Source organism: Geospiza fortis, unplaced genomic scaffold, assembly GCF_000277835.1.
Source record: "Geospiza fortis unplaced genomic scaffold, GeoFor_1.0 scaffold128, whole genome shotgun sequence".
In the NCBI taxonomy this organism is placed as follows: Eukaryota; Metazoa; Chordata; class Aves; order Passeriformes; family Thraupidae; genus Geospiza; species Geospiza fortis.
The window spans coordinates 734755-746318 of record NW_005054420.1 but is presented as its reverse complement, the minus strand read 5'-3'; the positions used below and the strand labels follow the sequence as shown (position 1 = coordinate 746318).

General features: G+C 41.5%; 1 protein-coding gene across 1 annotated transcript in view; it reads left to right on the top strand.

Annotated features, from left to right (window-relative positions):
- Positions 1–2857: 2857 nt before the first annotated feature.
- The window catches only part of CRBN (cereblon), a 13715-nt gene continuing 5008 nt past the window's right edge, over positions 2858–11564 (top strand). The window contains exons 1-8 of the mRNA XM_005426650.3: positions 2858–2983; positions 3507–3709; positions 4555–4704; positions 6015–6177; positions 7485–7547; positions 7952–8036; positions 8188–8303; positions 10746–10810. Of these exons, the coding sequence (XP_005426707.3) occupies positions 2858–2983; positions 3507–3709; positions 4555–4704; positions 6015–6177; positions 7485–7547; positions 7952–8036; positions 8188–8303; positions 10746–10810 (971 nt within the window). The remainder of the gene's footprint in view (positions 2984–3506; positions 3710–4554; positions 4705–6014; positions 6178–7484; positions 7548–7951; positions 8037–8187; positions 8304–10745; positions 10811–11564) is intronic.

Here is an 11564-nt window from a genome sequence, read left to right as displayed (position 1 = left end):
ACTGCTCCATCGAGGCCGCAAATTTCCATTGAGGCCGTAGATGTACTTTTGAGGCTGAAAATAAATGTTCCTTGGAGTCCGTGGATGTGCGGTGCAGGAAGGGACACGGGTGCTCGGGGCAGCAAGGCCCGTGGGGTTCCCAGCAGAGCGGGCAAAGCAGGCACTGCTCTGTGCATCGAGACCAGACTCTGTGCTGTGAAACCCAGAGCCCGAGCAGAATCTGAGTTGTTTTAGGGAGTCTCTGCTCTGTTTTCCAGTGAAAATAAGCAGGGAAGCAGAGGTGCTGGATAGAGAGCAGTGTGCTGGATCCCATGTGCTGCCCGGCTTATCTGTCACACACAGCAGAGCAATTCCTCACCCAGGGAATTATTGCATAATTATTGCATAATGATGTGTTTTTCTGCCTGTGGTGCCTCCACACTGACAGGAGATTGAATGGGTTGGGAAGCAGCTTGTGCTTAACTGAAAAGAAGCATTATTTCAGAATAAGCATGCAGTGGAGAAGGGAGCAGGAATTCCTGTCAGGAGCCAATGGCATTTCCCATGGCAGGAAATTCTGTGAGCTCTTTAGCTCTGTATGTTTTAAATAATAATAATAAAAAAAATCCTGAATATTTTAGGAAATACAGCCTTAATATCACAATAATATAAGCAATTTTCGTGAATATTTGAGGAAATACAGCTTTAATATCACCTTCATACGTTATTTCCTGAATATTTTAGGAAATACAGGCTTAATATAAGGTATTTCCTGAAATTTTAGGAAATACAGCTTTAATATAACCTTAATACGACCTATATATAACCTTATCCCTTTTCCTTAAATGAGGTTCATATTTCCTCATTTCTGCACAAAGGCATTGAGAGTGGATTGGGTTGTGCTAGTGAGCCAACGTGAGGAAAATGTGATCTTTATTATGCAGGGCAGCCTTCAGCGTTCGCATTTCCCTCCTTCCTGTGTGCTGGAGGTGCTGCTAATCCTGGAATTTAAGGATAAATAAACCCCAGTATTTGGGGGTGTGAAAGCTTCAGCTTGTTTTGCCAGCTGGGAGGGAGGAGGAGAGGGAAGGCGCCGGGGTTTGCTGTGTTTTGGGCTGGCTGCTGCTGCTGCAGTGAAATGAGTCATCACGGTCCCTCAGCCAGCACCACACAGCAGCCACTGTGCGCTTTTGGCAGCAGGCAGCAAAAGTTTGCAGGGCACAATTCTTTCCAATCAACTGCTGTTAATTCCTTCTGCGTTCAGAAAAACAAGTGGGGCAGCCTCTCCCTGTTAAAACTGCTAATGATGGATGCAGCCGGATGGGAGCACGTGGAAAAATCTGAATATTTTATTTTTTACCATCCTCCGGTGATGCCCCAGAACCAAACAAAAACTTCCTGCTCTTCCCCTTCATCACACTAAGCAAAATAACAGCTCTTTTGTACATCTTAAACATTCTGTAATTGTTCATGGTTAGGGTTGCTAATTGAATATAAGAAATTTCATATAGATGTGGAGTATTTTTAACAGTCATTAGGCAGATGGTGTCTCATTGCTGAAAGGACTCTAATTAGGTACAATACCAAAGAGAGTCTGTAACCTCCTTTCCTGTGGTGCTGGATCATTTCTTGCTGAGATAAATTCAATATAGGATGGATCTGTAAGAGCGGGTTCTGTAAACTGTGAACTGTTTAAAAAAACATGAGTGAGGTGAAGCAAAAATAAGACCAGTGACTAAACATTTTGTGGGAGCATTTAACAAATGTGTCTGGAGGGCAAAGAGGGGAAAAAAGGTTCTCTAAAATCAGCTTTTAATGTCTTCTTCACTGTTCTTTTGTACTCCCACTCTCAGAAATAGTGAAATTGGTGGTGCTCCCATTTCTGAAGGAAAATTCTTTGACTCTGCAGCATCTTTCTTTTTTGAGATTTCCCTGCAGAATCCTTCAGGATGAGAGAACCCCTCCACTTTTTATATTTCCAACTCTGGACTGTTTTTTAAGAAGATATTAATTGCAAAGGCAGGCAACTAGACTGACTATTGTAATTTTTTTTTTTTTGTATCTTGTAATAGCTTTCAAGGTCTAAATGATGTTTTTCAGCACCACTGGGATTATCCATTACCCAGCAGCTCTTGGTGTAAGAATCCTGGAGGCTGCTTTATGCTAACGTGAAGTTTGGGCATAACATGCTGTATAAATAATGTTTGTGTTCAAAGAAATAGGGTCAATTAATGCAGTGACTGATGATTTAGTTGTCCTCTTGCCTGAAAATGACTTTAGGCTTGGCTGAAGAATGGGAAGGAAGCAGTAGTTTTTAAATGCTGTTTTACATCTGAAATCCCTTGGAGTCTTGTGTTTGGCTTCCTCAGGAGTTGCCTTTGCTGGGTTGGTGTTTGGTGTAATCACAGCAGAGGCTGACAGCAATTAAATTGTCTAAAATACCAGCAAGAGTCTCTGCATGAACACGGAGCTTCCCATTGCTTCTTACTCACTTGCAGCTGATTGTTGAGGTTTGTGCAGCTTCAGACACTTTGCTCAGCATCCTACAAGGAGTGAAGTGATCTGGCATCCTGGGGTGCAGACAGAAAACCTTTAGAGCTGAGATGAGGAAGCACCACTGTAGTGAAAACCTGAACTGACAGCCTTTGTTTGTTGTTTTCTTCCAAGGAAAGTTGTTCTTCAGGCCTTCAGAAATAAGTTAACAGCTTTTGACCCTTTCTACAGGATGATGATTTTGCTGTAACAACAAGAAAATGATTTCCCTCTGGGTTACTTCCCTGTGCAAAGCTGTAGCCTGGGAATATTGAATGTGTTTCCCTGATTCTCAGTTTTTTCTCAGTATCTCATCTTTGCTGATTGATTCTATACAATATTCTGTATGTGCTTCTTAGTAGAGAGCGAGGAAGAGGATGACAATGAAATGGAAGTGGAAGACCAAGACAGTAAAGAAGCTGAGAAGCCAAACATCATTAATTTTGATACCAGTTTGCCCACATCACATATGGTATGTTTTTATATATTGTCCATTAAGTATATCCTGAAGGGATTTAGATGGGGTTTGTATAGTTTTATTGTAATGTTCTTATGCCACAAGCTTAGTTTTATTTTCACAGAATCATAAGATGGTTTGGGTTGGAAAAACCTTTGAGGGCACCCAGTTGCACCCCCTGGTCAGGGACAGCTTCTGCTATCCCAGGTTGTTCCAAGCCCTGTCCAGCCTGGCCTTGGGCACTGCCAGGGATCCAGGGGCAGCCTGTGCCAGGGCCTGCCCACCCTGACAGGGATGAATTCCTTCCCAGTATCCCAGCCATCCCTGCCCTCTGGCAGTGGGAAGCCATCCCCTGTGCCCTGGCACTCCATGCCTTGGGAAGAATCTCTGTCCATCTTCCCTGTAGCTCCTTCAGATACTGCAAGTCCACATGAGATCTCCCTGGAGCCTTCTGCAGGCTGAGTAACCCCAGAGCAGCTCCGTGCCCGTGCTCCCCGTGGTGCCCAGGCCCTCCCTGACCTCCCCTCCCTCCTGGCAGTACCTGGGCTCGGACATGGAGGAGTTCCACGGCAGGACGGTGCACGATGACGACAGCTGCCAGGTGATCCCCGTGCTGCCCCGGGTGATGGTGATGCTGATCCCCGGCCAGACGCTGCCGCTGCAGCTCTTCCGCCCCCAAGAGGTTAGCATGGTGCGGAATTTAATTCAGAAAGACAGAACCTTTGCTGTCCTTGCATACAGGTAAAAGCCACGGGCGGGTTGCTGGTGTGTGCAGCATGTTTTTAGCACAGTTTCTGTGGATACTAAAGCAAAAGCAGATGGTTGCATCAGTTCTGTGCTTGATAACAAGCTGAAATAGTTTAACAGAATTTGTCTTCCAATGTGTAATGGCAGTGTAGGTGCTTGACAGCATCTCGTGTTTGTGTGGAGAAACAGCAAGTGCTGATCTGTGTCCTTGGTTGGGCATCCTCCTCTTTTCAGTGACTGTTTGTTCCAGCTTGTTAAAGAAAAAGCCTTGACCTGAAATGTGAAAGTCACGTTCTTGTTTTGAGAGCTGTATTGTTGCTTGTTTTGTGTGTGAACTAACAAGCACTGGCAAATGTTTCACAGTGGAGTTGAGAGACAGGAGGTGATAGAAAAGTGGGGAAGAGAAAAGCTGATTAATGCCAGGAGAAGTTGGGAATGTTCCTCCCTCTTCCCCCTGCAATTTACTATGGATTAATTGTGTGGGAGGTGGGAACAGTTCCTGTTATAAAGTCATTCCAAAGAATGTTTGCTTTCAGTGCTTTCAGTGTCTGCATTTGAAATGCTGACACACCGGTGATCCCTGTGCTCCCAGAATGTCACATCTAGACTCTAAAATAAAATCAAGTTACCTGGCAAAAAACCCAACCAACCAAAACAATAGAAACTGCTTTATAATGGATAAATTATTATTGTGATTAATTAAAGGTATTTCACCAAAAATTGCTTTTTTGATCGGACCAGTCATGTACAGTCAGTGCAGGCAGAGTGGAGTCTGAATGAGCAGTGCTGTTTGGAGGGGGTTAATTAATTTAATTCATCTTTAATTCTGTTACTCTTAGTAATGCACATGAGAGGGAAGCACATTTTGGAACGACAGCAGAAATCTATGCCTACAGAGAAGAGCAGGAATATGGAGTTGAAACAGTCAAGGTGAAAGCAATAGGAAGACAGAGGTTCAAGGTGCTTGAAATACGAACACAGTCAGATGGGTAAGAAAATGATGCAGTTAATTCTATACTCAAGTCAACTTTCATAGGAGTATTCTCTTATTTTCTATATTCCCATTTGATAGCTGTGATATTTAGAAGCTCTTCTGACTAGTTTTAACGTATTATGTAATTAATACCTTTTTCCATTTCTAAAAGTGATCAAGATCCTGAACATGCAGTAAGAATATGCTGAGTCTTCCCTCATTTTCAACTCCTTGGCATTGTGCCCTGCACCATGGCCAGAGATCCAGGTTCCAGCATTGATCTGGGAGCATGTGACAATTCTTAGCACAACTGCTAGAGCTTCTGTCATATTTTCTGCAAGGCTTGTGAAGTATTACTCCAAATCTGTAAATCTAGAGCTCCTCACCCATATCCTGCAATTCAGCATAGAGGCATTGCTTTAGAAGGAGGTCTGTGGTTTTGTGACCTGCAGCTGAAGAAATGCGGAATATTTGTGCTGTTTGCTCTCTAACATCTGGTTCCAAATAACAGACTCTGAATGTTAGAGCTTAGGAGAAGCCCTGCTTGGACACACGGTGGCAGTGCTTGGACAGCTGCAGCAACAGCAGCTTTGTTACTGGGAATTCACTGTCCAGAGCTCCTTAGCAAGAAGAATATTTCCATAATTCTTGGTGCTTCTGATTCCTGAGTGCTTTTGGCACAACATAATCTTGTAATTTATTGTAAGTTACCAGTTCAGTGCTGTTCAGTGTGAGAAAATTAGAATTTTTTACACACTGCTCAGTATTTCAGGATTTCTGCTGCATAATGCTAATAAGTCTTTCCTGCTGGACAGCATTCTTAGTAGCCTCAGCCATATGCTGAGGTCTTTGTGGAAGAGGTGACCTTTGATGCTGGGATATTAAAATCTGATCAGAGTCAGTATCCTATTTCTGCTGATTCTGACCTCGAGCTGAGCGCAGAAGCTTTTGTGGTTTGAAGATAGCGAAGTGCATTTCAGCTGAACTGAGCCATTGAGATGGAAGAGCTGATTATTAATACCAAAAGTAACTTGAGGAGACAGAAATCTAAATCTATAGTGCTGAGATTGTGGAACATTCAGCTGTGTTGCTGCCAATCTGTCTGTATTTCTGTCCACCACAATCCCAACAGATCTGTAGTGCTCTAAAATAAAAGAAGTTCTGATGGAATGGGTTGTTGTTTAAATTCTCTAGTACTGTGGAGTGATGAATCCATTGCACCAGCCTGTGTTCCCATAAGCAGTAAAATCCATTTTTTAAACGTATGTATTAGAAAAAACATTTAAAAAATATGTGTACATCTCATCTTTTTGTTCCCTTGCTCAGAATCCAGCAGGCTAAAGTACAAATCCTGCCTGAGCGAGTGCTGCCTCCCACCATGTCAGCAGTGCAGCTGCAGTCTCTCAGCAGGTGCCACGTGCTCCCCTCTTCCAAACCCACTTCCTGGCAGGACAGGGCCATCAGGCAGTGGTGGCAGAAGTACCAGAAGGTGAGAAGTTATTCTACAGCTTTGATTATTCTGGTTCTGTATTTTTTGTCTGAATTTTTGATGGCGTTTTGAGAATCAGTATCCAGCTCCATCTGTAGAGGAGGAGGCACAGGAGGGAAGGCAGCTTCCAACCTCCTGCTTTTCATGGAATCCCACAATGGTTTGGGTTGGAAAGGTCCTTAAAGCCCATCCATCCCATGGGCGGGGACACCTTCTACTATCCCAGGTTGCTCCAACCCCCTCCCTTCTGGCCTTGGACACTTCCAGGGATGGGGAGTCCACAGCCTCTCTGGGCACCCTGTGCCAGTTTATATCTGTATTTATTATTTATTCCATTGTTTTGGTCATTGACACAGAGAAGTTACCTTGAAATCGTCCATCTCTTGTGATCTGTAGAGATCTTTGGAACTACTTCCAGAAATTAATACAGAGTCCTGGTAACTTGACTCATGTTTGGATTTGCTTTTTTCTTCAACGGTTTTGAACTTTTGTACCCTCAAAATCAAATTAAAAACTCCATTGGTAACAAAGAGCTCTTGATTCTCAGAGTTCCTGACCAAGTTCATGTGAATTAATGAGCCCAGAAACTCTGGGCTGTGGGGTGGAAATCCCTTCCCAAGGCTGATTCTGTCAGGTGGAGCTGAAATGAAGGGAACCCACTGTAGGAAAACCTGGGGTGCAGATGCAGAGCAGGGTAATTGTCCTGTTGACTCCATCTCTCTGCTGGTGTCATTGGTAAATGAGGAGAGCTGCCCTCAAGGGGGAGATGAAAATTGAATTTGTACATATTTGCAGTGCAACATGAGCTTCTCTTTTGAAAAGCAACATAGTTGTGGGCTACTTTGTAGACTTTTATTAACTAAAGCTCTCAATTTGTGGGTTCAGAAATCACTGATTAATTAAACAAATGACATTACACTGGTGGAAATTTGGTGGTTCCAGGGACAGCTGGTGGAGACTTAGGAACAGATGCACTGTTAATAGCACTTAAATTTTCAACTGTCTCCATTTCAGATAGACACGCTTTTGAAAGACATAATTTTTATTACTAAACATCAGAAATACCTCTAGTGCAGAGACAGGTTTTGTGATAAAATCCATGTATTGTCCTGCTCAGAAGGCTTAGCTCTCAGTGTATCTGAAAATGGGTTTGGAAGCTTCACAGTGAAGTGCTGATCCTGATGGAGATAAAATTTCTTGTATCTTTAAATAATCAGATCTGTCTTCCCTGTTTTATTTGTTTCAAAAAAATCTGTCCTTAAAATCTGCTTTTGTTAAAGAATACATATTTGTGGGTTTGGTTTCAGAGGAAGTTCCACTGTGCAAGTTTGACATCTTGGCCCCCCTGGCTCTACTCTCTCTATGATGCTGTAAGTTCACCCTTTAATCAGATAACCTGCAGAGAGCTTTATAGTTGTAATATCTAAATATGGGATAATAGAAAAAGCTTTAATTTTATTGGCTCGTAATTTCCATTTTAAAGCCTTTTATATTCAGTGTAGTGTGAAAAGATCAGGAAGGGCTTCCCACACTGTGGTTGTTCCCTCCTTCCTAGAGCAAATGTCTGGGAGGGATACAGAGATTCTGGTTCCTTCTGTGTTGTCTCAGAGCAAAACCAGTTAAAACATGCAGGTACAAAGTGCTTCTTTAATTAAAAGCTGCTGTCCACTTAGGGAAAAGAGCTTACTCTACATTTTGCTTCCCTTTTGTTTTTTTCCTAAGAAGAAAACAGCAATAGCTGTGTATTTAAATTAGGCTTTTCTTCTAACAAAAGGAAACCTTGATGGAGAGAGTCAAGAGGCAGCTCCACGAGTGGGATGAAAACCTCAAAGATGAATCTCTTCCATCAAACCCAGTAGGTACGAGCTTTTCTGAACCCACAGTTTTATTTTTTTTTTTAGATTTTCTAAGAGACCACAGCTTAGATAATTACCTGTGGTAGAGTAAATAGAAACACTTGGATTTATTTCTCTGTTGATTCTAACAGACCTGCTGCTTTCTCATTTCTAGATTTTTCTTACAGAGTTGCTGCCTGCCTGCCCATTGATGATGCTTTACGTATCCAGTTGCTCAAAATAGGCAGTGCTGTGCAGAGGCTGCGCTGTGAGCTGGATATCATGAACAAAGTGAGTCATTCTTTATTTGCCATCAAATTGCCAAAAAACAGGAGTGACTGTTACAATCCCTTCCAGAAATGATGGAATTTCCAGCTAATCCTTCCAGAGGATGAGTTTGGGTGTTCTGTTATTTCTTCAAAAGTTTGCCCGAAAGGAAGATCATGTCTCAGTGCTGGGTTATGTTTGGCAGCAAGAAAAAATATGTATAATGTATAATATATAATAAAAAATATATTATATATTATATATTATATATCATATATATGATAATGATATAAGTATATAATACAATCTAACATTGATATTATATTATATTAATAACACATAATTATATTTGCTTTTGTTAGAAGTATTTCAGTGTGGCACAGCACTTTTTTAGCCAAGAGATGGTGCTAGAAGTCCAGTGTTGTTAACAACCATCACAGCCCTACACTGACACCACAAGCAAGCATCACTTTGCCATGGAAACTTGTGGATTTTGTAGCAAAATCTTTGTAGTATTGAACATAAATCTAAAGATTGGACTAAACAGATTTTTTTTTTTTACAAAAGACATATTTATTTCTTAGGCAACTCCTTGTTAAGGTGTTCAAAAACTTGTTTCCCTTCCCTTCTTTCCATTGCCGTGGACTTGTAGTGTTCTAAATTTTCTATTTTTGTGTAGTACAGTTCTTGGTAATAATTTGTATTTTTTAAATGACAGTACTGTGTTTGTCTAATGGATACGTAGCAGTGGGAGTTTTGCCTGCTTGCCTAAAAAGTGGTGTCATTAAATTCTTGCCTGTTTCTAGGGAAAAGGGAACCTGAGGGTCATTTTAATAGTGATCCTCCTCCCAAATTCATGCAGCAGAAATTTAAAGAAAGGAGACGGAAAACATCTCTTCCAGATTCTGAGACAAAATGGGCAGGTGTTTGCCTGAGGCTGTAGTCAGACTAAATTTCACTTGTCTTTTCTGAGTTGAAACTCAGAAAACACCCTGGTACTCAGGTGCTGCTGAGAACTGGTCATGGTCAGTAATTATGTGTTTTCCATAAATTCCAAAGAGGCAGGAAAACTTAAATTAGCCTCACAAATTCAAGTTAAAGTTGCTTTTTAGCCTATATCCAAAAGGTGTTTTCCTCATCACCCTGTGACATTTTGGTCTGTAAATGTGTTTTGCTGTTCTGTGTTAGTGTCAGAATGGGGAGGGCATTATGGCTTTTTACAGTTTATTTACCAGCATTTTTATCCAGAGTTCTTTAGGATGTCCTGGATGTAATTTCCAATAATAAAACTGATCCTGATCCATTTTCCTTTGACACCAGTGAATGATATTGTACTTTTATCACTTGCCCTGTTGTTAACCCAGTTACCAAAGCTCATTTTAAGGAGTGTGCCTGACTCCCAGGTGTAGCACTGTGAGTTCCACTTGGGAGTGCTAATTGCAGTCATTAGAGGGGTTTGGAAGTGGAGCCATGGAAGGGGAGAGTGGCTGAATTGGACTCTGAGTGCTGTGTGAGCACTGGAGTGAGGTGGGGAAGGTCCCTGGCAGGAGAGAGGCCAGGGCAGCTTCAAGGGGGGCTGGAGAGGATCTGAGCAGTAGAGCTCTTGTCCTGCCTCATCTCCAGTGAGCAGGGGCACCTCCAGGAGAGGAGCTGGAGCAGCTGAAGTCCAACAAAAACCTCTGAAGGGAGCAGAGGAGAGAGTGGTTGGAGTGTGTGGTGTCACAGCACAGTGCAGGAGTCGCAGCTCAGGGGGCTCAGGAGCACAAACTCCAGGTTTTAAGAGCACTGTCCCTGTCCCAGCATCATATTCCAAAATCCTGTGGCTCATTTTGGGGGAATTTCACAGGCATTACCCTTAAAAAGAAGTACAGGTAATGCATGTCCTGAAAATGAATGGGAGTGTTCTGCTGAGCTGATTTAAATGCTGCTTTTCTGAGCAGTGTCAGTGATGAATTGTTTAGTTCTGCTTTGTAGAAAATGTAGAAGATGGATTAATCTGTTATAATCTCCAGGAGAGAGATCAATATGTTTCGCCTATTTTTGTGAGGAAATTAAACCCATTGATCTACAGTACCCTCAAATTTAAGAAAGACTTAATGATTGCATTTGTCTCATCTGCCTTTTCTGTGCTGTATTGCAGAAGAGCAAAGGTTGTTTTTTCTAAATTAGCCTTTAGAGACCTTAAAAGGTTGGCTCATTTATTATATTTGTGGAGTCAGATCCAATTCTCTGTGTGTGAATCTTTTTGTGAGGGGATGATATGAAAATTATTATGTCTTTTAGATAATAATTAATGTTTAAATAAGTAAAATGCGTAGAAAAAATATCCCACAACAGTGACTGCTGAACAAAACAATTGGTCCAAAGTCTGTTCTGATGGAACAGGAGAGATATTTTTTATTATTTCCTGCTGCTGACAAGTGTCTGGAAATTAATGAAATTACCCTCTTTGTTTCTCTTTCTCAGTGCACATCTCTGTGTTGTAAGCAATGCCAAGACACAGAAATAACTACCAAGAATGAAATATTCAGGTGAGTTTATTACTCTTCATCTTGGGTAGCTCCTAGGTCAGAAACACAGGCCCAGCAAAGCAGATTAAGCTGGGAAAAGTCTCAAAACTGCTGGGTTTGCCACAGCTCCAATAAAATTTAAGTAAATATTTATAGAGAGTTTATATTTGAGCTTTTCTAATAAAAAGTTTGGGAATCTCAGCATTTCCAGGTATATTGGAAGAGAAATTGGTGTTGTGCCACACCCCCAGCGCCTCTCACTGAACAATTTGAAATATAAATGTGTCACATAAAGACTTTTTCATCCTGGTATTTCTGAATAAAGATTTTGATAAATTTTATTTTTCAACACTTCATTTATGTGTCAACAGGCCACAATTAAAATGCACTAATTAGGGGATATAAACAGGCTCCCAGGATGCTGGTATGCAGGGAAGGTTCCTATTTAAGCCAATAAATGTTGTGATCCCTTTTTTCTTTGAAGAATTGAAGGTTATTCCTGATAACTGGCCCCATTCTTTCTTTGCCCTATACAATATCTCCCCTGTTTAACAACGATTACATTTCCCAAATAATTGCTGCTTCTGTCAGCCCTGTCACTGCTTTTAATCTTGATGAACTCCCAGCAGCCCATCCCCTCTGATAATGGGAAGGTTAAAAGATGTTTTGGGTTAACAAAGACTCCCCACAGTTTTTCTTTATCAGTGTGATAAGGAGCTGATGGGGTAATTAAAAGCCATTTCTTATCTTTTAATCAAATAATGGATTGCAGACA